This window comes from Oryzias melastigma, linkage group LG9 (genome assembly GCF_002922805.2).
Source record: "Oryzias melastigma strain HK-1 linkage group LG9, ASM292280v2, whole genome shotgun sequence".
NCBI classification, from domain to species: domain Eukaryota; kingdom Metazoa; phylum Chordata; class Actinopteri; order Beloniformes; family Adrianichthyidae; genus Oryzias; species Oryzias melastigma.
Window position 1 is genome coordinate 18155270 of NC_050520.1, and position 25731 is coordinate 18181000.

Here is a 25731-nt window from a genome sequence, read left to right on the forward strand (position 1 = left end):
CTAATGTTAGCCTGGCCTTGTGAGATGCTATAAGCTAGCGGGAGAGCGTGTAAACATAATAAGCTCCTGCAGAAAATTTGTCTCAAAAAATGACACAAGCTTTTTGATTGTGGCTATAACTTAAAAGCAGAAAACACCACATATAGTTGAAGTGGGACTTTAAAAACCTTCAGTCTGTTGAAAACAAGTCAGTCTGTAAATTGCAGCAACAGATTGCTCCACTACTGTGGTGTGATGTGGTTGTCTGAATCGTGCCATGGGAACGACGGTCAGAATGTCGGTGTTCGGGTTTAGCCACTTCTTTTGTCCCAGCATATTTTGCATTTTCACGAAATGTGGTCCTCATCGCACAAACAGAACTGGATTTATGCCACTCTGGTTAATCATCTTGTTCTCGTCTTCAGGGATTTTAAATATTTTGTTATTTAATCTTCTAAGCTAAACTCTTAAACAGTTGGGAAAAGTCACACAGCTTGCAAATACAAATAATGAAAAGCTTTATTTACAACCATTTGAAAAACATTTAGAGCTAAATCCTTTTCAATTTTATAAATCAGAAAGTAATAAAAAATAATTAGATGCAAATTGGTACATAAGGTACTTTATTAAAAAAGAAAGAATAACTTGAAGGATTTCATCATGTTGTCAGTATTATCCTTAAATTTCCTCAATAAACTAAGGAAATCATTTTATTGTAAGAAACAACTTACAGAATTTGATAAATGCTAGTTTTAGAAAACTCTTTTCGATGTTTTCTCACTAAGGATTTTGATTATTTCAGTAAAATTACTCCAAACCACATGCTCAACACAACAGTGCAGCGTGGTAAATGCAACAGCTGGTGCAACAGCAGACCACCTGTTACTGCTGACATTTTTTAAACAAGCCCCACAATTTAAAAAAAAAAAGCTTCAAATTACTGATCTGCAGAAATGGATGAGGAAGTTTTATTTGGAAAGTTGCTGCTTTGTGTCTCCTCGGATACTAAACATTTGTAAAAAGTTGTTAACACAAGAACTGATGCAATGCAGGGGTTGAACAGGCCTGCTTTATTTCAATTTGGGTGTTAATTTTAGTTAGGCTCATACCTAACACGTTTTTGTTTTTTTATATTTGGCACATTTTCTGTATTACAGTATTACACTGTTTTTTTTAAGTCAGGAGGAGCTCCAGTTGACCAGTTCACTTGAAGTGCATTTGGTCAGTGCCTCACTGAAGTGTATAAATAAAGCTTTGGTTGTCCTTTCTTTATATTTTCTGGCAGCTCACTGACCTCCATGGCTATTTTGAAGTAGAAAACAACTCTTTCATTATAAAGCAGCAATGGGGATTTTCCCATAATTCCCTAACAATCAAAACAACAGCATCCCTATGGCAAACGCGTGAACAATAACGTGAGAGTCCAAACTCACTTTGGCTGCAGCAGTAATTGGGTTTGGGGTGAGTGCATCATTAGATATAGACACTGCAGTCAGTCCAGTGGGCCTTTTATTGATTCACATGTGAGAATTACAGCAACATTTTGTCCTAATTGCTTATTAAAATTAACATTTTTTGTTTAAACCCTTGCTTAATCAACAGCTTTCTGCCTTTTTTATTGTCTTGTGCCAAAAGTTTAGCCAACTTCTAATTTTATAACACATATTTTAGATTATTAAATCTTATTTTTCAGATGCAATAATCAGATGATTTGAATTAGACTTCCACTCTAGTTGAATTTAAAAGTTATTGGAGATATCTGGATGCTTCTCTAAAATGTAAAATAAAATCAAAAACATGCATGCTTAGAAAATACCAAGTGTTTTTTTCTTTTGCATGTGATGCAGGACATAGATAGCCTGTTTTTTGTGGTATTTGCCTAACCTCAGATAATGGATCATATAACAACACGGAGGTAGAAGTTCAGAAGGAGGCGATGTGGGCGCCTTGGTTGTTTGGAGTGTGGTTTCCTGAAGTCAGAAGGGAAAGTAAGGACTTAAGACTGAACAAGAAAAAAAAAACGTGTCTCTACTCACTTTATTTTCTCCAAATTCTTACCAACCGTGAGAGTTGTCAATCATGCTCCCTTTCCTCCCCTTGTGAGCCCGCCTTCCTTTGTTCATATCCACCAACATGCTCTCTGAAATCTAGATCAGGAACTCAGGTCAGTCAGCAGGAAATGTCTACATCCCCCCGTGACTCCTTCATGATCATGAGTGATATTTTCTGACCTCAACTCTCTTAAGGCCGCAGTCCTGCGGAAGTATTTTATTTACAACAGCACAATACAGAGTTGACCTCCTGCTGTTTTCTTGACTCACGCAGTAGTATGTGCAAATGAACTAATGTGCATTGTTTTTGTCTGTAACAGGCTCCAAATCAAGCATGGTGCTGGTCGTCGATCACCCAGCAAACAACAGTGACTCTGAGTCTCTGTTGATCCGGCCTCAACCAGAAACTTTGACTTCAGAGAGCAATTTGGTTCTCTCTCATCGGCAGAGATCAGACTCCTCAGCTTCAGAAAACAGCGTCAGCTCTGCTGTCTCCAGATCCCGCCTGGATTCTGTGGCCTCCGAGAGGAGTCAGGGCTCAGGCGTACATTCTCGGCGGGGCTCTGGAGCTTCAGACAAAAGCAAAAGTTCAGCCCAGTACGAACACATTGACTCTAGCGCGTCTGAAAAAAACATCATCCACTCCAGACAGAGACTTGGATCAGATGTCTCCGATTCATGTGTCAGGCCACGACTGGGATCGGGATCTTCAGATATCTTGAGTCTGCTGTCAAGGAAACGGGCTGACTCCAGCATGAGCGTGTCTTCTGAGGAGAGGGGACCAGCTGAGGAGGTGACCTCCAGTTCAACTTACAGCACCGATTCAGAAACGGAGAAAAGACCAAGTCCCGCCGGCATCCAGACTCAGTCCAACCATGATCCTGTTGGTGATGACGAGCAGCCTGATGGTGCCGTTTTATCTCGCAAAGGTGCTGTAAATGGCTTTCCCAGCAGCACCAAGGAAACATCAGACTCCCAGAAGCCAAAGGTATTGTAGTGTACTTTTGTTGGATCAGATACACATAAAATATCTTTATTGGTTAAAACTACGGTGACGATTTCTCCTCACCTAGCGTTTATGTGCAAAGTTGATTTTTAATAAGGCATTTATGATGAAAATCAGCCTGACTAATACTTTTACAGCTTGATCACTGTAGCACCACTAGAGAGGGATGCTGAGCTACGAAGCTGCAACCGAACTCACAGACCGTTTAAGCTCTGTTATATTTTCCCTGACAAGGAGCCCCTGCACTTAATTTTTTTTCTGACACCCAGATGCCATCGGCATCCATAAATACAAACACTGAGCTCCTGCTAGATGTTGTTTAACTCGAGGTTACTTGGTTACTCAAACAAACTGCACCTGACTGCTTCTGTTTGACCTCAGCAGCGCGTCGGCCTCACCTGATGTGAAAGAGGAATAGACGGCGTTGCACGCCAAAGATTCTGTCTCTCTTCATCTCACAGCTTGGAGAATATACAAACAAATGTCTCCTGTTTCTGGGTCGACCGCTGGCTGTTGAGGAATATTTCCTGCCTTGGAGGCTCATGTCAGCCCCACGCCATTGTGCGACTCCACTAAATGTGTTTGCTTAAAACTACTCCCTAACGTCTTCATTGTTCTCTGCTGCAAATACTGATACAGATTCTCCTGGTAATAATGCGAACGCTTTGAGATCCATTGTGGTCGCGTTGCCAAGAAAAGATGAAAGGTTCACATTGTCACCCCAAACACAAATGTTGCATGACGAAAAGAGCCAGTGCTGTTTTTAGCTCTGTGGAGGTCTGTGTGTAGCTGCCACTGCAGCTTCAGATACAAGCAGCACAGCAGCTGTGTGACTGTCAATCCAGGCAGTGGAAGTGTTGACCTCTGACCTCCTCCACTTCCTGTACTAGGTGTTTAGTCACATTCTTTTGTGTTTCTTCTGTTTTAGAAAGCGCTGAACAACAGTCTGTCATTCAGCCACGCCAATGAGAGACAATGTGGTAAGAAATCAACATATACATGGATCATACATGTATTTTATTTGAATATTTCCTGTGTATTAGAGCTAAACTAACATTCTATGTTTTTATTTCTTTCTTTCTGTAGGATTTTAAATTATTTAAGCCTTTTCATTACTGTTTAAGAACATCTTTAAGGAATGTTATTAGTATTTCTGTCACACATAAAACTGTCTTATTTTTATTCATATCGAATAGTAGCCAGCAACTCTCTTTAAAAAAATATATCTGCAGTAAAATATAAAAGCTTTAAAATTAGTAAAAGCAAAAAAAGTATATAGATAAAGTTGACATATAAAATGACTGGCAGAGAACTTGCATAAAATACACGATTGACCTCCTGACCCAGCATGAACCAGCCAGACCTCTCTGGTCATCTGGAGCCGTTTTTTTTCAGTTCCTAGATTTAAAACCAAACATGGAGAAGCTGCATTCAGCTTCTGTGCTCCACATATCTGGAACAGACTTCCCGAAAACCTTAGATCAGCTAAAACACTCCGTTGTTTTTAAATCCAGGTTATAGACCACCTGTTCTCAACTGCATTTGATTAGTTTGTATTGAAAAGTTTTCATCCACACTTTTTCTTTTTAACTTTCTTAATTTTTTTGTTTATTTTAATTATTAAACACTTATTGTTTAGCTTGTTTCTTTTAATGTTGTATGTAAAGAACTTAGAATTTTCTTTGTACAGTCTATACAAAATTTTGGAAATTAGGAAAACTCTTACCTTTTTTCTTATTCTTCTTTGAAAAAAAAACTTTTACCTTGATTTTGGGCCTATTTTTCCTTCTATTTTCTCTTTGCAGCACCTGAGAAGAAAGATGGTGTTCTGGAACAATTCCACCGCACTAACTCTGTCCGGGATCGAATGCGCAAGTTCACAGAAGCCAGCCAAAGCCCAAATATCCCAGCTTTGAAGAAAACCCCCCTGAGGAATGGGATCACCCCCGGCAGCAGCAGCCAGCATGTTTCTAGAGCCGCAGCGCTGTTTACACACACGGCAGCATCCCTCAGCACATCTGGAGACACGCCAGCGAGGCCACGTGCTGACTCAGCATCTCACACCATCACGGCATCGCACAGTCAAACTGCCCTTCATTCAGGAGGTGTGGCCAACAGACCTCTGTCTTCAGTCAGCCAGTCACGGGACGTCCCGGGAGGGACGAGGTTTCCAGCTGAAAAAGATGTGCACGCCTCTGTGGAGTCAAAGGAAGACAGGACCCCAGGGAGAGCAGCCGGAGAGAAGGACGCAGAGATGAAGACCTTTCTCACCATCGAGATCAAGGATGGACGCGCCACATCCACCTCCAACATGCCGACTCCAAGAGGCAATGCTGTGCCCATCACCAGCGTGACCCCCCGCATCACCGCTCTGGGGCAAAAACAAGGTAGAACGATAAAAGTGTTAAAACTTTACTGACATCCAACTTCATTTTTGTTGATAATAATTGAAAAGTTTCAACTTTTATTTCAGTTAGATCATCAATTGAATAGCAGTCAGTGTAGGAGGATAAACACTGAAGGGCATTTGTTGTGGAGTACACGAGGCTCACTCTTCTGGGGGTGGGGGGGTCAATGGTCAACAGCAGAGAGCATATTGGGGGAAAATGAAGAAACAACTGGCAACCCTTTTCTGAACAGCTACTGTTGCAGAGTGGGTGAACAAGCCTGAGAGCTCACACAGTGCAGGCCTTATGCGTCCTGTTGTGTGGGTGCTGTCAGACCCCCCCTTATCTAAAGCACACATTCACTGCCTTCATTAGGTTGCATGAGCGAATAAGAAATATAAACATTATTGCTTTTGACACAAGAGTTTAGCAGCAGATGTTTCAGCAACAGTTTGTTTGACCTTTCATTCACAAAAGATTCATTTGATGGCATTTCCTCCACCTTATAGCTGAAATGTATTGATTTATTTAAGCAAGTGTGGGAAAAAAATTTGAATCTGTAGAAAACCAATGTGAAAAAAGGAAAAACTTCCTGAATGTCCGTATTAACTTTTACCCACAATTTCAGCCTTTTTTTTGCAGGATGTAAAACGTTTCATCTTGTATGGAGAATACTGTCAAATTTTCCTTTATACTGAGAAATTTTGATCTGAGCAATGTCAGTAAATGCTGCAAACAACCCCGAAACACAGTGTTATTGGAAGCAGGACCCCCTTGCTTTCATCAAACTTGGATCTTTCACCCAAACTGTTGATTTTAAAATGCTGCACGAACTCATCTCTTCATCTTCTTTGCCGTAGTCCATCAGAAAACGACTGTGTCTCAGGTTTCCTTCAAAAGCCCAATAAAGTTGTTGCAAATGTAAACGTTGCCGTGCTGGTGTGCATCAGTTCTTGGTTTTACGATCGAGGTTTAACGTATCTGTGCAGAAGGCGGAGGCGATGGATCATTAGGAAGCCGGTGTTTGTGTTTGTGCTTTCGCAGGCCAGTGTTCTGAACTGTTTATTTTAAAGGTGCCGTCATCCACATTTTCATACTTGTCCAACATTAGACATAAATCTGTGTTATTTAGGACACTGTGGCAGCTTATGCAACTGACTAATGGTTACCTTCAAGCAAGGCTATTCACAAAGAGTTTTGTGGAAAGTAATGGGAATTGATTTTAAATTTCAAACTGATTCTGCCTCGTATGAGCTGCAGAACGACATTTACAATGTCCAAATTAATTCTACAAAAAGTCAAAAGCACTGAGTGCTTTAAATGTAGCTTTAAAATGTTTTCAAGCCCTGTAAAACTTTTGTTCTTGAAAACTGTATGAACACAAGTCTGCTCATATTTATCCTAATCGATTTTTGTTTCAGAGTTGACCCTCGGCCTTCGACCAACTCCATTCAAGCTCTCCTCATCTACTTTCTCGTCTGGATCCTCCATTAAGGTATGGTCTGTTTTCCCAAGTATTTCTGCAAAGCAACTCTAAAGATCCACATAGGGAATATCTTTCCATCGTATAGCATCTTAATGCCCTCTTTTTTTTCTTCTTCTGTGGACTTCCACTGGGGTTTCTACTTTGTCCCAGTAATCACCTTAAAAAGGCCTTTAAAGCAAGCGAGCCGTAAGAGTGAGGAGATGAGCGCGACTGAAAAAAGGAGGGAGTGGAGGGAAGAACAGTGTTTATCAAACACTGAGTGGGTAGCCAGTCCTTGTAGGGTGTGTGGAGAAGAACGGGAGAAGTAGGGAGGTGTTCTGGCCATTCCTGGTTTTCTCTCTGCAGACGGTCCCAACCGGGCTTTATCTGGAGAGTGTTTTCCTAAATCACACCTGTCTGTCTCCATCCACGACAGTTACAGTCCCTCCTCACGTGCTGCGGAGCTTCAGTTGACTGGAAGCAGTACGCTCTGAGAGTTAGCAGAGCACACATAAATCCTCTACCAGAAACCAAGAATAAACTCCCGCTTACTTCTTTTTAAAAACCTTTCCCTTCTTCATGGGAGAAGAGTTAGGGATTGAAGGAGTGAGGAGACATGAAACGATGTCCTGTTTACACTTTTTGATGGCGGTGTATTCAGAGAGCGGTGCTAATCTGGTTAAAGGATCAGCCTGCTTGTTGATTAGAGTAGAAAGGAGGATACACAAAGCTCCAGGGTGGAATTAAGATGTTGGATTGAGATAGTCTCTCCGTCAGTTAGGTCCTTGTTGGGACAAAAGCGCTTGTGTTGTTCTCACAAACAAAACTAGAATACATTTAAAAAGAAGCCATTTTTTACAGGAAGCTAGCCATTCTGTAGGATATGAGTTTTACTTTTAATTGACCACATTGACGTTCCAGCATGCAGGTAATGCTTTTGATTATTACAGTGTAAATATACTGCTGGGCTAATGTTAAGCCTAAATGTTATTAAAGGATGCAGCATAAACAAAAGATTATACTGGTAAAGATCATGACATTGCAAAACAAACTTGCAGAGTACAAGGAATGTGTTCGTTTACACACCTGGAAGAGAAGTTTTTCATTGGTAGTTAAGATAGCGGCTTTGTCATAACTATATGAGCCCAAGATGAATGTTTCCTGTGATACACCAAAAGCCTTTTGTCACTTAGAGTGAATTCAAATGGAACACATTTGGTTTGCTTGAAGTGAACCAGAGTTCGTTTCCCCCGATAATCCAGAACAAATTTTCGGTCTGAATACACACGAGCTGACCCCGCTCCTGGACCAGGAACCGCTCTCTGACCCATCTTTCGAGGTGGTTTCGGTTGATTTCTAATCGGACTGAGCTCCAGTTCGCTCTGAGTTTCTTCCGTCTGAATAGGCTCCATGCTTTGAGCGGGACAACTGGATGTAAACAGAGTAGAAAAGAAGCAACGGATGAGGTGTGAATAAACGTGGAGCAGTGACGCCGCAACTCAGTAAAATGCGGTCGCTGAATGCAGGCTCATTAAAACAACTTTTAGCGTGTTACACATTGATTCTCACACTGTTTTCTTAACAATTATAACTTATCAGAGTATCTTACAAGCCGTGTCCTCCTTGCAGTATGCCTTCCTTGTTCTAAAGTAGTAGTGTTGCAACTGACGGTAAGACAGACTTTTAAAATTGATCAGCAAAATATAAAGTGTGAAGAAGCGAATTATCCCGAAAAGGATTGCAAACCTTAGAAGTTCTATTATTTTTACTCTCATTGCTTTGCTCTGCCCTCGTATTTCCTTGCTAATGGCTGAAGAGATCTTCTGTCACATGGTTTTCTTTCTTACAAACTTTGGTTCGAAACATACAAGCCTGGTTGACGGCAGTCTGACTACAGACCAAGTGCAAGGTTCAGGACTCGATTCAGATCAACAATTTTTCCGAATTGACATTATGAGAGATTCTCCTCAGTTTAATCCCAGTTGTTGTTTTGAATTTAATACACAACACCTTGTTTGCCTGCAGTCATTTTAAAGTGCCATATAAGTAAATACATTTTAACTTTAGCTCATCAAGATTTTGCTTGAGCGATTTGTGGTTAACCAACCACTGAGGGGTACAAAATTTGACAGCATAGTTACTTTTAGGCAAATCCAGAGTCTATCTGCTTTCTTACTTTTCCTGACAGAGTTCAAGTTCAAGGTGAGGAAGAGGCAAACTCCTTTTTTTCTTTTTTTCATGCGTCTTCTTACTGTTTTGCAAAATAGCGAAAAGATTTTTCCGATATCGAGGCGATGCTCAGTCGGACTCAGTTTTTCAAGCCCAAAGTTAATCGTTTCTTTACCGCTGTGGCTCCTGCTGACACTTTGATCCCTTTGGGTGGTCTACATTTCTCCTTGGTGGTCTAACTCCAGGACTTACATCCTCCTCTATTCACTTGCCGTTTTTCGTTTTATCACAATATAATGTGTTGATGCTGATAGCTTTGGTCTTTGTGTAAGCTGCCTTTAGATCAACTTCATTGATGCACAGAATGAAAGTGAGCAGCATATTTTCCCCTTCATAAAAAAGTGAAACTGATAAGACGGGCAATGTCAAGATTCCTTTCAAATGTAAGACTGGTGAGACCGTGAAGTGTTGCAATCGCAGCTGTTTGAGCTCATCTGTCCTCTCGACCTTGAACACAAACACAAATAATGCTTAAGCTTTGTAGCTGGGGTGATGACAGTTGAGTCAGGCTTTGCTGAAGTCACCAACACCAGCTGATGGCTGTGGAACATGGATACAAAAACTAACAGTCACTCATGCACCAGATGAACCGACATGTCTCTGTTTGAATGCTGCAACTCTGCTCTTTATGTTCACGCGTGACAGAGAGAATCTAACATCTGATTTCTCTGCAAGTGTTTTACATGTTTACATTTTCAGAAGTTATGGTAGCTGACTTCAGTAGCAACATAGATGTTAATTTCTCAAACTTTTAGTCTGAAAACTTTATAAATACAACACTTGCAATGATTGAAATGCATGTTCGTCTTCCCGCTGTCTCAGTGCACTTTCTGTACTTAGATCAGGATAAAATGTTCTCTGTGGTTGTTGCACGATAAGACTGGACAAATGCTCCCTTTGGGCTTGACCTCATATTTTGCTACCAACGGAAATGAATATCCTCTCCTTTAAGGCTTAATTCCTTCTAAGAACTACTCTGTTAAAAATTTAAAAGTCAGACACAATTGTTACCCCTTGAAATATTTTTCACTACACGCTGTAATCTTGATTTGACACCAAGCCAGCCTGGAAGCTGCAGTGTGTGGTTTGAATGATGAGAGATGCTTTGCTGTTATGTAATTACAGTATTAAGTTTAGATAATATATTTCTGCTGAATGAAGTGTATTTTCATTATAGAACAACATGTGCTTCTGTTAGAACAGTTACTTGAAGGAACAGCTACCCCTTTCTTAAAAACAAAGTTTGTTTATTAGTAAAAAATGTACCGGCATTTGAAAGAATATCATCATCATCCCTCGAGTTTAATACCTATATGTTGTCACTCTTGTTAGGAGTATCAATATCACAATATTAAATGTGAATACTATAAAGAGAGTGTCTGCAGTGGTTAAAATATACAATTCTTGTTTTAAAATGCAGTTATTTACATTTTCTTTTCTTCTTTTTGCTTCGATGGTGCAAATGTTGAGTTTGAAAGTCATAAATCTCCATATATATTGATGGACTTAAAGGAAAATACATATGAGTTTCATTTAAAGGTGTTCTTTAACATGAAATGCTTTGAAAAAATGTCCCAACTTTTGTTTTTTTTTCTCCTCTTTCATGTCTGAATTAGTAACACCTCTGATTCCAACTCATCTTCACAGGAAACCGAACCAGCTTTGATTTATTTCCTTCCATTTTTTCATGAAGGTCTTTTTGTCTCTTTAAAAATAAAATGCTGACTGGGAATATATTATAAAAACTTCTCCAACAGTCTTTTAAATTAGAATTATGCAGTTTTAGCCTAATTTTTTGAAGTGTTTATTTTCTAGGCCATAGTTTCTGTAGAGTGGGAGTAGTTGTGAGTTGTGGGCAAAACCATTGGCAGGAAGTAAGCCTGCCCCTATTTCCCATCATCCCTTTGTTTACACTCTCTCTTACAGCCCCTCACACCCCCAACCTAACATTACTGGTGCATGAAAAATGGCGAGCAATATCTGAGATATCTAGTTTTGAACCAGCCAACCGGCTCGGATGAGGAAAACAGAGCCGTACATAGATCTATTTGTCTTTAAGTGGATGCATCGGAATGGAGCAGATCAGGGAGATTGTGGCCTTCCGTTGCAGGTTCTACGTCACACCTACTAGCTTTTTCAAACATATTTTCTTCTACAATGCTACGAGAACACATTAACAACACTAAAAAAACAATTTTCATTGGTGTGGGTCTTTAAAAGAAGTTCCAAATGAGGTAAAAACCTGATTTTGTAGCTTTCTACAAATGCCTGGCCCATGCTTCTTCCCAGTGGAGGTGTGAAGGACGTGGCTAAATGAGGGGGAAAGTTGAAGTGGGTGGTGTGGCTTCTCTAAACCCGGCCTCTCGCGTCCTTCCTGAGAGCGTCTGACTCAATGGAATATTGGAAAAGCAGGAGATAAATATACTTGTCGCAGGACACGTGGAGACGAGTGTGCGAGGGCTGCCAGGGAAACATGAGCCCCTGTGTGTTTATTGGCTGTCAAGTCCTTGCTGGTGAAGAGGAGGGAATTGTTGGGGCTATAAAGAGCATAAATTGTTTTGAATGTATCTGATGGACAGAGAGGGCAGGTTTTATTGTTGTTAAATAAGTAGTGACAGTTTGCCGGAGGTTTTAGATTCTCAAGAGAGTTTTGAGTCATAGGAAATTTTTCCATATAACCCTGAATATGCCGGGGGTGAACCTTGACCTCCTCCCTGCCTCAGAGCCTCCAGAAGCTTCAAGACGGCAAGCAGAGTCGAGGCTGGAAGAGGTGATTTGTAACCTGCTTGTACACGAGGAAGCTGAGGATGAGCAGCAGACGTTGGAGGTAGCATTGCGCCGTGCTGTTGAGGAGATACACGATGACCTGCAGGTCTTTGGGAAACAGGTGGATGTCCGTCTGGAGGAGGCAACAAATCAAGTGTCTCCTGTGGTCGAGGCCGTCGCCAAACTGCAGGAGGAGAACCTGAGGTTGAGAACTGAGCAAGCTAAGCTTATGTGCCAAGTGGAGGCCCTGTGCCAAGCTATGGGACTGTCTGATCCCATCCTATGTGGAGCTAAAGCCGAGGAAAGCTCATCTTTATGTCTGTTCGAAACCAAAACCACGTCTCCCACTTTGTGCACTCGTCAGGAGATTACAGATGAAGCTCCATGTGATGTTTCGGCTTCTTCACCTTCACACCAGAACACACCAGCTAGCTCTCCTCTATGTGATCACACAGATCAAGCCCAGGAACTTGCATCATTCTCCAAAGATCTACTCAGACAGTCTGTGGAGACAAACACTCAGACATCAGAGGACGATCAGACGCCAGCCTTTACAGCCCTTCGCTCCCTCTCTGCTCCATCCCTGCTGGAAAGCTCTTCTCCAAACCCCAGCATGGTATTATATATATAGAGATACTTGTCGTGACACCTTTAGAGCAAAATGGAGGGATGCTTTTGTTCTAGTGTAACTTACTGGTTGGCCTCTTTTTATAAAACTATAAACCCTCTGCTGATTTGAATCTTCAGTGTTGTTATGGCGTCATCAGAAAAAATCTTGGTCGTCTCACCTGTCAGTCAGTTTTGACAGCCTGCTTTTAAACCCCTCTATCATCTTGCACCTCCAAGTGTCCCACCTTGCAATCATATGCACGCCTTTGTTCTGCTGAGTTACTACTCTACAATTTGGAGGACAAAATGACTACATTTTAAAAGCAACAGTGGTCCCGGTCTGTTTGTCACAGGTGTGTCACCAGCAGTGCTTAGAAAAAGCACAATGAAAATGCAGCTCTGAACATTTACCTCTGTTACTATCAGACTAGGACCAGGTCTTTTCTCAGAATTCATACTAATTTATAAAATGCTGTATTATGAAATCTGCTAATTTATTTTTTTTAGACATTTTATACTTGTTTATATTTTTTAGGAAAAATACTGCTTTAATTCATTTTAAATGTAAATAATTACATTTTTATTCAGGAAAGTTTCACTTGAGTTCAGTTTAATTCCTTATGCTGGTGAAAACAGAATCTCTTAACCAAATAAAATTGGTTTTGGATCCAAATCTGAAAAAAGTAAAATTGTGACTTTGTTAATCTCTTCAGTATAATGACAGTTCTATCCAACTCTATTTCTCATTCAGCTAAAACACTGATAAAATCTTAATACCAGTAACTTTTTTAACTTTAGAACAGAGTTAAAACTTTCTATTTTAAGTACCAGCAGGTAAATGTTATTTGACCCTTTTTGCTCTGTGTTGTGGTTGAAAACATTTTTTCAGACTCAATGTATTTCCATGGCAGGTCCAAGTTAGAAACAATATTTTAGCCTCTATAAAAAGTTTTCGGCTGCTTTGACCCATATCCTAAAGCTTATTTAAACTACAATTAAGGACTTGGAGTTTGTTTCTTGTGATTTTTCCCAACATACACTCCCTCTCTGAACGCTCCATGTTAGGCTGTGCTTTGTCCCCAAAAATTCTTCAACGGTCAAGTTCTTCTCAGTCCAGCCTGTCCCTCGGGGTCAGAGCTCTGCGTCCAGAGTCAGAAACCAGAGCTCACCTTTAATCAGCTGAATGTCCGGGCTGCGACTCTCCCTCAGTGCCGAGGCCTGGCCTGGCCTGGCCTGGCAGGGAGAGGAAAGCAGCTGTTTATAGAGATGGGGAGGGGGTGGCAGCTGTCAGAGTTTTTTCCGAATCTAAATTAGTTTAAACAAAAGCTCTGCAGTTGACATGTAAATAGAGATTTTATAGTTAACCTAGAGAGCTCCAGCTCAAACCAAAGTTTATTTAACAACCTATTATCTGTAATGGTTTGTCTGTTCTCACGATTCCCTGTCTCCTTACTCTGTGGTTATTCCTCTACGCTCTCAGTCTTTCTCTGGTGGACACGCAGGACGTTCACTCAGAATACACAAAATTATGTAAACAGCGCCACCATTTGGGAAAGTTAACATGCAAAATCTTTGTAGGAGGATTCATTTTTCTTTTGGACCACACAAGCCATATAGCCTTGGTAGTGTTTGTTTGTCTTGTGAGCTTATTGGCTCTCTGCTATAACTGGATTGTAAAATGAAGTTGGTTGATATGTTGAGTAGTTAGTTCAGGGGTATGGGCACTAAAAGAGCCAAGTCTCACTTCACACTTTAGGAAAATATAACATTGATTTGTATTTATTTTATTGTTGCTATTATGATAAGTTTACTTGAACTGCTGTTTTTTTTTGGCATAAGTAAAACACAAACAAAGAGAAAATAGCCTTAAAACACAGTTTGTGGTGTATGTCAGTCAGAAATGTGTAGATCTAACAGACCAAAATTAAATCAGAGCTATTTAAGTGACCTCCACTGTATTTATTTTAAACACAAGATGCACCTAAAGTACTTTAATTTCTCCATAAATAGAAAATCTGCCCAATAATTTAATATAAATGGATTTTAATTCTGGGTTTACTGATAATAAATTGATTTTCTTTGGTACACGGTGCTCAAAAATCTGTCAAAATGGTTCAGTATGTGCTGTCCTTAAACTGTTTGGGAATAAGGGGAATAAAGTTTGAGTTAGCTTACTTTACTTTTTTTTTACTTTACAACTTACTTACTTTTTACTTTACAGTTGCTTTTCAAAGTGAAACACTTTATTTTTCTATAGAGCCATGATGGAGGGGTCAAAGAGCCACATGTGGTTCTGGAGCTTTAGGTTCCAGACCTCTGTAATATGTGCAGAAAAGGATTAGAAGGTGGAAAATGTGAGGCCTTTCATATCTGTAGTGTGTTTAACCTAAATCCTCTAAGTGTCAGCCAACATTTAATTCATGCTTTATAAACCCTCCCTCTGGTTTGGTGAACACACAGCTTCAGATCTGTTTTTTTCTCTAAAATGAGTTGAAACGATCTTAGAGCCTCAGTTTGACTTGTATCTGCTTCTCCTGTGCAGATGGAAACGGAGCCCGTTGTTGCCTCAGAGCCGGTGTTTTCAGCCAAACCCACACTCCAGGTGACCCGTCACATCCCACCCACGCCCAGTGATCCCGGCTCCCAGGCCAAACCTGCGGAGTCCTCCGGAAAACTGACTGCAGAACAGCTTGCTGCAATCGAGGATGAAGAGGTTCTTGACAAAATGGTATTTAGCGTATTAACCATTCAACTTTTCTTTTATTTAGCAAAAATCTTAAAACTTTATGGAGTTGAAAAAAATTTGTGTCTGCAGTAGAGCATTGTGGGTGTTCTTTAACAATTCTGTTTAAAGTGAGCTTTTCAAACTTTTGCAGCTTGACGAGTCCAAAGACTTTGAGGAAAGGAAAATGATCCGTGCAGCAATGAGAGACCTTCGCAAAAAAAAGAGAGGTAACTGCACGCATTTATCTGTTTTTACAAAGAAGGTTCTTGTTTCATGTTTACACATACTTCTGTGACCAGAGGCGGAGGCAGCATGTTCACAAAATGTCCATCATTATCTTTACAAATGTGAAAAAGGTCTTGCTTGTATCCGTTCTGCCCTCAGAGGCCATGCTGGGCTGTACGCAGGAGGAAATGGGTAGGACAGGTGGTGTGCAGTGCACATTAGTGATGGATCTTGCCTGGTTTGGTTCTGTTGGTTGCACCCCCTTCTCTTTGTGAGACCACCTCTACTGCTGAGTTTCTCTAATAGGATTGATGATAAAAGCATGTGTTGAGTTTTGCATGAACCTTGTGTTTTGTGGGATCAGTGAAGCGTCTCCACTCGCACATGTCGAGACATTCACGTCTGGAGTGAATTTTGAATTATTATTTAAACTAAAGGTTTAGTGTTTTCAGTGAAAACCTGAAATGAGTTTTAAAATTATTGGTAACAAATATTTTTTTGCAAAATGAGAGTAAAGTTTATTTTAAAAGTGCAGGTTAAATTCTCCTCCACACGACAGAAATGCAACTGTTTATGCTTTATTTGTAGAGTTTTTTTTTATAGACTTCTAATCTGATTGTTGAAAAATGGTTAAATGTAGGAGCACTGAGTTGCTTACATATTTTTTCTATTGAAACTAAATGCTTTCCTTTTCATTTTCTATCTTCTGCCCTCTCCTTTTTTCCACCCTTTTTCTCTCCTGACCTCCGTTTGACACAAGACCAAAGAGAGAAGGAGCGTGAGACTCGCCTGCAGGAGCTGCGGCAGCAGAGAGGAGGTCAGAGAGGTCAGGCTGGGCCTGGATCCGGAGAGGTGGTGGTGAAGAAGGTGGAGAAGTCTGCCGACGGATCAACCATCAGCCAAGTGACTAAGACAAATCGATTCACACAGTCTGGTACTTTTATTTGTCTTTATTTCTGCCTCCTCAGATCTTAATAAGCTCAAGGACTTTTATTGCTTGCACCTTTTTAAAATAAATTTAAAAAGGAAATAATCTTATGTTTCAGATGATGGGAGCAAGTCAAGTACACTTGTAGAAACTAGTTATGTACAGAAAATAGACAGTAAGTATTATTTTCTGTCTACCTTCATAATGTGGAGTAAAAGTACGACATTTATTTGTTTATGTGTTTGCGTTTCCAGGAGGAACCCTCCACTCCAAATCTTTCAGCTACACCTCTTCCTCATCCTCTAACACCAGCAGAAAAGTGGGCAGGTGGGTCATCGTGACGCATGCCAGCATTTACTGGTTCCGATCCGTTTCTTGAACGTGCTGCTCGGCTCCCTCTTAGTGTGTTTGACCGCGAGGACGACTCGTCCTCCCGTGCTTTGGAGCGGCGGCAGGCAGAGAGGCGCAAGGAGGTGATGAGGGCTCAAACCATGCCGAAGTCGTCCGCCATGCAGGCGCGTAGAGCCGTGATGGAGAAGCTGGAGAAGGAGGGAAACGGGTGAGGATAAACAGAGAGGCGAAAGAAAGCTCATGCAGCGGCATGTAAATATTAATGCAGAAATGGCTGTCTTTGCAGATCTTTCAATCAGGCTGTTGCTAAGGTAAACAGGGTGCAGCGCTCCACCAGCTTTGGTGTACCCAACGCTAACTCCATCAAGCAGATGTTGCTGGACTGGTGTCGTGCCAAGACTCGCTCGTATGAGGTAAGCCAACAAACATGGCCGACTCCGTTGTGTGTTCAGAGCTTATCTTTGTCTGAAAATGAATTCTTTTCCTTCAGCATGTGGACATCCAGAATTTTTCCTCCAGCTGGAGCAATGGCATGGCGTTTTGTGCTTTGGTGCACAGTTTCTTTCCTGATGCCTTTGACTACAGCTCTCTGAGTCCCAGCAACCGCAGGCATAACTTTGAAGTGGCCTTCAGCGCCGCAGAGTGAGTACACGCTAACCCGAGCAGACGTCTTATAACATCCGAAAGAGTATGAAGCGGAATCAACAGAACATGCAATCTAGGTTCCCTACACACACAAACAGTCCCTTTTTTTCCTTAAATAAACTTTTTTCTGTTTGTGTTTCTTGTAAATGACCTCTACTCACTGCTGCTCTTTGCCAGCGTCGTGAAGACCGATCAGCAGCTCAAGGCTAACTTCCTTTGTCTCTCCTAGATGTAAACTTCTCCTTCAAAACCGAGTGAGCTGCGCGTTAGACTAATAACTTCTGTTCCAACCCAGATGAGCAAACATCTCACTAAAACTCTAAACTTTTCCATTTGATCCCTCTTCTTTCTTTGATATTTCTCCTCACTTTTGCATTTGTCACTTGTGTGTGTGTGCAGCCACACGCTTTAGGAAGATGTCTGAACGGATGTCGAAGGTTCCTGTCAGCACTGGACTGACACACAACCACACCACTTTGTCTGCCCCAGTTTTTTTTTTTCTTTTTATGGTGCACCTCCACCTGCTTCCTACTCACGCAGACACACACACCCATGCTGAGCACACGTGTGTTTATTTTTTAGAGTCACATTGTTGCGTTTTTGTTTGTTACAAAAGTGTTGTTGTTTTTTTTGTTTTTTTTACAATCATTGTCATATTCATCTCAAAAGAGAGAAAAAAAACAACAACAAACAAAAAGGCTGAATGAGCATTAGCTGATGCTCATTTGACATTTTGTTGTCTTTTATTTGTGTGCCACAAAGCGAATGTATTGTGATGTTTATGAGGCATGACATGTGCATATTTGTGAACACATAATGTAAACTTCTTTTTGTGTCTTTTCTTTGTCTCTGTACTTCCAAATCTCTCTTTATTGGCTGTTCACGGCTTCATCTGTTTCTCCTTCCTTCTGTCTCCCTCTGTCCTTTATCTCTGTGCCTTCCTCTGTTCTTTTCCTGTCTTCCCTCCATCCTCCTCTTCTTCACTTTTGGGTGCGGGCACAGGAAACTAGTGGACTGCCCCCAGCTGTTGGATGTGGAAGACATGGTGAAGATGCGTGAACCAGACTGGAAGTGTGTGTACACATACCTGCAGGAGTTCTACAGGGGTCTGGTGACAAAGGGCCTGGTTAAAACCAAAAATTCCTCCTAGAACTCCACCCTTCCTAACAGTGAACCAATGGTGAGATGGTGACTAAGCGTTAGCAGAAGTTCTCTGACCGGATGGATTGTTCTATAGTCTGACAGGAAGCATTGAGTGTGTGGTTGAGATAGCTGTAGGATGCTGTGTGTTAATCCAAATCGCCAAACATGGAGCGCACGTGTCCACGCGGACTTTTCTCCAAGGTCACTGTTCAGAGTCCTTTGAGGCTCAACACTTAAAAAGGAGCTGGAGTCGCTCCGAATTTCAAACAGAGGAGATCAGAAAGAAAGCAGAAAGTAAGGCGGCTTTGTTGTTCGATCAAGTGAGGTCACAGTGTTTATGCACTTGGCTTGTAAAACCTTTTAAAGACATTCACAGAAAAAGAGATCCTACATGGTCGACATTTGTCTCTTGAAAACCTCGTCTGCTCTGCAGTTTGCATCGACTCTTGTGACAGTGGGTTTACTTTGTCAGGACATAGTGCCATCTAGTGGTCATTGACCTCCGGCACAGCAAAATGTGTTTATAAAGATCAAAGAACATTTAAAAGGTTTTCCACTTAGTTGTTTATTGAAAATGTACTATGATGTATCCGGGACACCATTAATATAAAAAAAATGTAAATATATGAGAATAAAGTCATAAAAGTATGGGGGATAAAAAGTCAAAATTTTATAAGAAAAAAATCTTTATAATTATGAGGAAAAAAGTAAAGATTTTATTAAAATAAAGCTGTAAAATAATTTTTAAAATATTGTAAAATTTTAATAAAAAATGCAAAATTGTACAAGAAAACAAGACATAACGAGCAGAAGGAAAATAATTAAAATGAACAAGAATACATTTTCAAAATTATGAAAAAAATAGTAAAATTAAAAAAAAAAATTTATGACAAAAAGTCATTAAAATTACGAGAAAAAAGTCAACATTTTTTTTTAAATGAAGCTGTAAAATTATCAAAAATGTCATTAAGTCATAAGAAAAAAGTCACTCTTTTTGTGAAAAAATCATACGAATTATGAGGAGAAAAAGTCAAAATTTTATGAGAGTAAAGTGGAGAAATTATAAAAAAAAAGTTGTAAAATTATAAGAGGAATTAAAAAAATGTATTAGAAAAAACTCTTAAGAATTATGAGGAAAAATGTTAAAAGGATTAAATCGTACAATTATGAGAAATAAGCCGTACAATTAGGCTTCCGAAAGTTTATTTTTTACAAGAAAAACTTCTGCTTTTCTGAAAATAAATGGTAATATTTAGTGTTTAAAATTCTTAAACAAAAGCAATCAAACATAACCTTTTAAAATCACTATGCTCTAGAATCTTGCTCAATCAGCTTTACTTTTTTTCTTTTGCAGCTGTAACTTTATTTTAACACAATTATAACTCAGTATTTTCTTTGGAAAAGTACAACTTTTTAAATTATGAATTTACAATTTTATTCTTAAATTATTTAGCCTTTTTCGAATAATTTTAAGACTTTTCTCATATATTATTTATATATTTTCTTTTAGAGTGGCCTTAATACTCCATCATAAAAATTAGATAAAGGGTAACTTGAGGATTATGTGTGTTTTAAAGCTGTCTCACTATGAATCTAATGAACAGTTGAAGACAAAATCTTCAAAAGTTAAAAGCATTCATTCGTTATGTGTCATCTCCATCCGTTCGTTTATTCTCATCCAGTCTTCCATTCTATGTTCACCAGGGCCTGTGTGAACTGCATGCCTTTGTTGGAGGTGGAAGACATGATGATCATGGGAAATAAACCAGACTCCAAATGTGTCTTCACCTACGTACAGTCGCTGGTCAATCACCTGCGCCGATATGAGATGTCCATGGGCCGCCCCTGTGACCTCTGACCTGGGGTCATCTGTACGGCCCCATCCATCTTCTAACCCCTCAATTGCCTCCGTACCATCAGATGGAGATATTCGGTCTAACAGACAGGGTCATATTCCTTGCACATCTCTGATGGACACGTGCAAAAACATGCACATATTTTTATATTTTTTTGCTTAGCATGCTGTATGTTTGGGCAGTGGTGACATTTTCATTATTTTTGTTCCCTTTAGGACACAGTTTGTTGAAGAAGAAATAGCAGAACTTTTTCTTTTTTTTAATTAATGTTATTATAGTTGTTCACATTTTCTTTTATACAAGCTTTAATATTCTGCAGCTCTTTTAGTTTGTTTGCATATTTTAAAAAAATCCCAAGGAAAATAATTTTTATTTAAAAAAAAAAACATTTTCCTGTTGAAAGTGTTCATATTTCCCATTTTTTCTGTTCTTTAACCGTCATTTTACTGTTTTTAGCACTTCTGCTAATAGATATTATTAACTATAAGTTGTTTTCTAGTACATTTTGAGTTACTTTGAATTAATGTTGACACATTTAATGAATTTGTTCATTTTTATGACCACAGGATCTTTTTATTCAAATAGATTTGGATTGTCAGTTACTATATTAATACCCAAAATATATATATATAGTTATATAATGCTGATTAACTGACAGCAAATGAAAGAAGGACCTCTAAATCATCAAAGACCTCATGAACTCCAACAACTACTCAAGTCTTTTTTTTTACTTTTATGTTTTGAGTGTGTATATTATTCTTTCAAATCTTTAGATTTTAAATTTGACTTAGATGAAACTACTTTGTAAAACACATTTGACTACCTTTCTGTAGTATAAGTGAGGCTATTAAGAACTGATACAGAAAAAAACGTGTATATTTAACAACATGAAGCTAAGCAAAGATTTTAAATTAAGTTTATTATTTCACTTGTGAATTCAGGTTTCTCTGAGAGGATGTGTAATTTGAGTTCAGTGTTATGACACGGATTTCTACAAGCTTTGTTTTGGTAAATGATATTTTAAATCGACTTCACTGCTGGCACCTGTTTGTTGGGTAACAAAACCTCCACAAAGCAGTGAGTTTAGTGTGACTGTGTGCGTGTGTATATAAGAGCTTTAACACAGTAGAAGTTCATGTTTCTGTGCACCACAGTTAAATGTGAATTCACAATTAAATCAGTTTGAAAAATGATTTTTTTCCTGTTTGTAATATGTTCAAAAATATCATTCAGGGTGGTTTAGTGTTTTTATTTTCTTCTTTTACAACTTTTCCTCCAGAATGTGTGCATCCGTCCTACCCAGCAGAACAAATAGCATCAGCCTCAGGCCGGTCAGAAGATTTTCAGCCTGAAGCTTCATTCAGTTCCACAGCAGGAAGGAAGACGCACAAAAAGAGGAAATAAGAATCATTTCACAGACACACTTGTAATTTCTGTTTGGACAGTAGAAAATCACCCACAAAATAACCTGATACCACCCAAAAAAAGTGGAATGAAAAATAGGTGCTTATTTGGAGTGGTTCATCACATAGATGTAAGTTTCCCAGATCTTTCTCCTGTTACAAACATTTCTGTCAGCAGCTACGGTGGACTTGCTCCTGCAGGTTATAGGTCAGTGTGCTCAGCTTCTGCTTTCGGCTCAGAGGTGGTTGTTGTGTGCTGGGGCTCGTCTTTAAACGGGCTGTCTTTGGCGGGGGAGAAGCGGAACTCCTCTGGCACCTCATCTTCTGGCTTCTCCTTCTTGTAGAACCCCAGTTTCCCCAAAAGCTCATTGATCTCAGTGCGGGTCATGTGAGAAAGAGCAATCCTCTGTAACAAGGAAAAGAAGAAAAAAAATGTTTTTGCAAATGCTGAAGGCTTTAAATCGTTGCATAAAATGAGCAGTTTTAAAATGACTAAAAAGTAGCCTTAAGTTATTTGATTTCTTTACGTCTGTGAACACATTTATATTACAATATTTTCATGTTTGGTGGCCAGTAAATAGCCTGTTAATTCAGCCTTGTTTTATTTTAAAACATTATGCTGCATGGAAATTATTTTGTTTCTTTAGAAACAAAATAAAACGTATTTTGACAAAAGTCAATAGTATTATAGGTTGTTTTCAAATTATGTAAAATGATTCCCTGTTTATTTTAGATGATGATAATTTCTGAAATGATTGTAATTCTGTTACATGTGTTTAAAAAACTTCAATTTTTGACATTTTAATTTGAAAAATGTTATACTTTTGGTTCCTGCTCCAAACTTTTTAGAGGCTATCACCTTTCTTTTAGTGGGAATAATGGCCAACAGCAATATTTGTATTAATATCTAAATAGGTCATGTTTTTAAAGCCACATTAAGTTTTAGTGCATTCCAACTATTTTTGCTAAATGAAAGTCTCAATAAATCAGTCAAATGAGGGAAATATTAAAGCACATCTATTTTAAATTAACTTTAACTGATGTTTTTGTTTAACATTAGAGAAAAAAACCCAAAGATACATTTTTATTGTGCAAAAATTTACCCAAATAACTAAACTAAACACAAGCATTGTGCGGGTAATTCTACTCACATCAAGTTCGTCGTAATAGTGACTGAGGAGGACAAGCTCAGGATCTGCCCCAGGAATGTGCTTCATCACCAAGTTATGGCTGAAATGAAGGGTCAAGGATTTCCAAACACAACACAATTCTGAACTGGAGTGCAGACTTTAGAATAACAAAGGATACTAAAGTGGAATATCCTGAGTCACAAAAGCTTTGACCTGCAAAAAGAGATGAAAGATTAGACATTTTTCTGTCCAGGATGGACAACTTTCGGCATCTAAACAAATGTCAGTTTATCTGTAGTGCACCATCTATGGGGAGACACCAGAATTACAGGGAAAATTAAAACATTAATAAGGATTATCAATATAATTTATTCCAGAGAGAAGATTAGGGTTCGATTGAGGCTTCAATCTGCTTGTTGATTTCCTCCATGTTTGTCATACATATCAGGAAGACTGACCTCTCTGAGCCTGTTGAGCTGTCATCCACCACACGTCTGGAAAGAGGCAGAAAATTAAACAGTTAAAAGAAAATATCAAAGAAAACATAATATTCATCAGTTGAAACTGATGCTCCCATGGAAGAGATGCAAAATGAATTGAAAACCTCTTAGTAATGTTTAGTTTTTGAGCATATCTTACTTTGATTTTACACAAAATCCCTAATTTTCTCCTGTAATCTCAGGAAAAGATAAATAAATAAATAAATAAATAAAACTCGCTTTTGTGGATGTCTCTCCCTGCAAGTAGGTTTCTAGCACAACAGCATTGAATTATAGGCCTACCTTTCTTTGGTTGAGCTGCTGTCAGTTTAATCTCATTTTACCCCCCAGGGGGAAGTAAACACAAAAAGGTTGGAAATAAAAGAGGTCGGGTTTCCAAAAGAAAAGCTTTCACCTACATAACCTGCACACTTTTAGACTCTCTTGATAAACATTTCATTTTTACAGTTATGGAAAGATTTATTGTGGAAAAACTGAGTGATTAACACAGTAGCAGTGACTTTATTACCATTTTATTAAAGATGTTCTATTTCCTTCAGTAATCCTCGCGCATGCGCACAACACTGACATATTATATGAGGAAAAAACAAGTGCATCCCTTCAGATAATTTAGCACCCATGCAGATATGATTGCTATAAACTCGAAATAAACCATCTCTGCTGGTCATAGGGTGGAGAAAGCTCCGTACCTCCACCCGCGCACGCGCCATTCCCTCCAGCTTCTTCACGTCGACATCATAACCGGAGACGCACTGAAGAACGGCGGCCAACGCGATCAGCCACATTCTCCTCCCGGGTCAGGATCGGTTCTCCTGTCGAACCGGAACCCGCAGACGCACGAAGGTGACTGAGAGACCGGAGGGGAAGTGATGAGCGGCTGCCACGTCAAGCTTTTCTCCCGGATGAGACAGGGAGGCGTGGAGAGGACTCCCATTGGCTGTTCAACCTCAAAAAGTTGATTCCTGAATCTGAAAACTTATTACTCCATTAAACCTCGAGATCAGCCCTGAAAACAAGCAAGTTTAATCAAATCTCCCTTGATATTTGTTATAAACTCACTGTTTACTTTTTTAAATTGTTTTCTAATTACGTTTAATTGCATTTCAGATTAAATCTACAAAATAAAGGTTTTGTAAGATAAGTTATTTCAAAATAAAACCTAGTTTTGTTTTTCATAATGTTGCCCGGTTGGAAATATCAGATCTAAGCCTTCATCATCTCTATGATTATTTGAACACCTTTTCGGAATTGTCTCTTGGGAATTCCAAATTTTTACTCCAACAAAAGAAAAACATGTTTGCTTTAAAGTGAAACTTGAAATCATATCTCATAAAATTAATTGAATAGAAATGAAAATAAAACAATGATGACAATTGTAATAAAGTAATAAAGACTGCAGCTAAATGTTAAAGTGCATTGTATTAAAAATGTCAATTATCTGAATAGGGATTGTGAAAATGTAGAAAACATGAACATTTTCATTAGAGTCTTGCTACAATCAATGTAAAATAAATAAATAAAATGATTCAAATCAATTCATCTTAAAATCTTACCTCAATTTGGTTTAAATTACTTATTATTTTTTTCTGTAAGTTCATTTAAATGAAGTTTATTAATACATTTACTTAACAAAAGTGTCTGTTTGGTTTGATTATTTTTAGTTAAATTAATGTCTATTCAAGTTACATTGATACAATTCCATTCACTTTCATTTGATTATTCCTCATATTAAAATTGAACTTAGCTTAAACAAAAAATGTTTAAAGTCATTTTTGATAATGTTATCCTTCAAAATCAACATTAAAACGAGTTTTAAATATTTAAGTTACACAGTTTTGCATTGTTTTTTTTCAAACTTATTAAGTTACCCAAAATATATTATTTTGAGGTTTTCCTATAGAACTATTTAGAAATAATTGAAAAAGGTATAACTAGATAGATGTAATAGAATATTAGTGATTTTATTGTGAAAAGACAGGTTTTGATAAAGTATAAGTTTGACTCAATTGTTGGTACCACAAGTTGTGGAAGTGTTTAATGTGTGTCACTCATGACAAATTGTGTTGCACATTAAACAATAAGGTATGTGGATTTATAATCATGAAAAACATAAATACCAGAAAAAAAACATTAGTTAAGAGAAGTGTTGATTACCATTTTTTTCTTTTTTCAAAGATTTTTTTTTAATCAGAAGTACCCCTGAAGTGCAATCATGTACCTCAACGAATTTACATAACTTGAACTGAAAACCACTGCTCCAGGGAGAAATGGGTTGCAATAAGAGATGTAACAATTAACTGTAGCATCAATTCAAGTCAAATAATTTGGGGTTG

General features: G+C 38.8%; 2 protein-coding genes across 7 annotated transcripts in view; one reads left to right on the plus strand and one right to left on the minus strand.

The window, feature by feature from the left end:
• Positions 1–21558, plus strand: part of smtnb (smoothelin b) — a 42799-nt gene extending 21241 nt beyond the window's left edge. For 3 of the 6 annotated variants that reach the window (XM_024275422.2, XM_036213545.1, XM_024275425.2), the window contains 14 exons: positions 2351–3018; positions 3965–4016; positions 4842–5423; positions 6845–6918; positions 15035–15220; positions 15369–15444; positions 15602–15634; positions 16203–16376; positions 16489–16545; positions 16625–16697; positions 16774–16929; positions 17008–17134; positions 17212–17363; positions 20214–21558. In XM_024275422.2, coding sequence (XP_024131190.1) covers positions 2351–3018; positions 3965–4016; positions 4842–5423; positions 6845–6918; positions 15035–15220; positions 15369–15444; positions 15602–15634; positions 16203–16376; positions 16489–16545; positions 16625–16697; positions 16774–16929; positions 17008–17134; positions 17212–17363; positions 20214–20367 — 2564 coding nt within the window. In that variant the 3' untranslated portion in view covers positions 20368–21558. Of the gene's footprint in view, positions 1–2350; positions 3019–3964; positions 4017–4841; positions 5424–6844; positions 6919–15034; positions 15221–15368; positions 15445–15601; positions 15635–16202; positions 16377–16488; positions 16546–16624; positions 16698–16773; positions 16930–17007; positions 17135–17211; positions 17364–18368; positions 18547–20213 lie in introns of all 6 variants that reach the window. The other 3 variants (XM_024275423.2, XM_024275426.2, XM_024275424.2) reach the window with 3 other exon arrangements.
• Positions 21559–21598: 40 nt separating this feature from the next.
• On the minus strand, positions 21599–24305 carry selenom (selenoprotein M). Its single transcript, XM_024275428.2, has 5 exons — positions 24088–24305; positions 23357–23392; positions 23077–23111; positions 22920–22998; positions 21599–22174 (listed from the first exon to the last, which is right to left on the minus strand). The coding sequence occupies exons 1-5, from the start codon at positions 24181–24183 to the stop codon at positions 21971–21973; spliced, it is 450 nt and encodes a 149-aa protein (XP_024131196.1). The 5' UTR covers positions 24184–24305; the 3' UTR covers positions 21599–21970.
• Positions 24306–25731: the final 1426 nt, after the last annotated feature.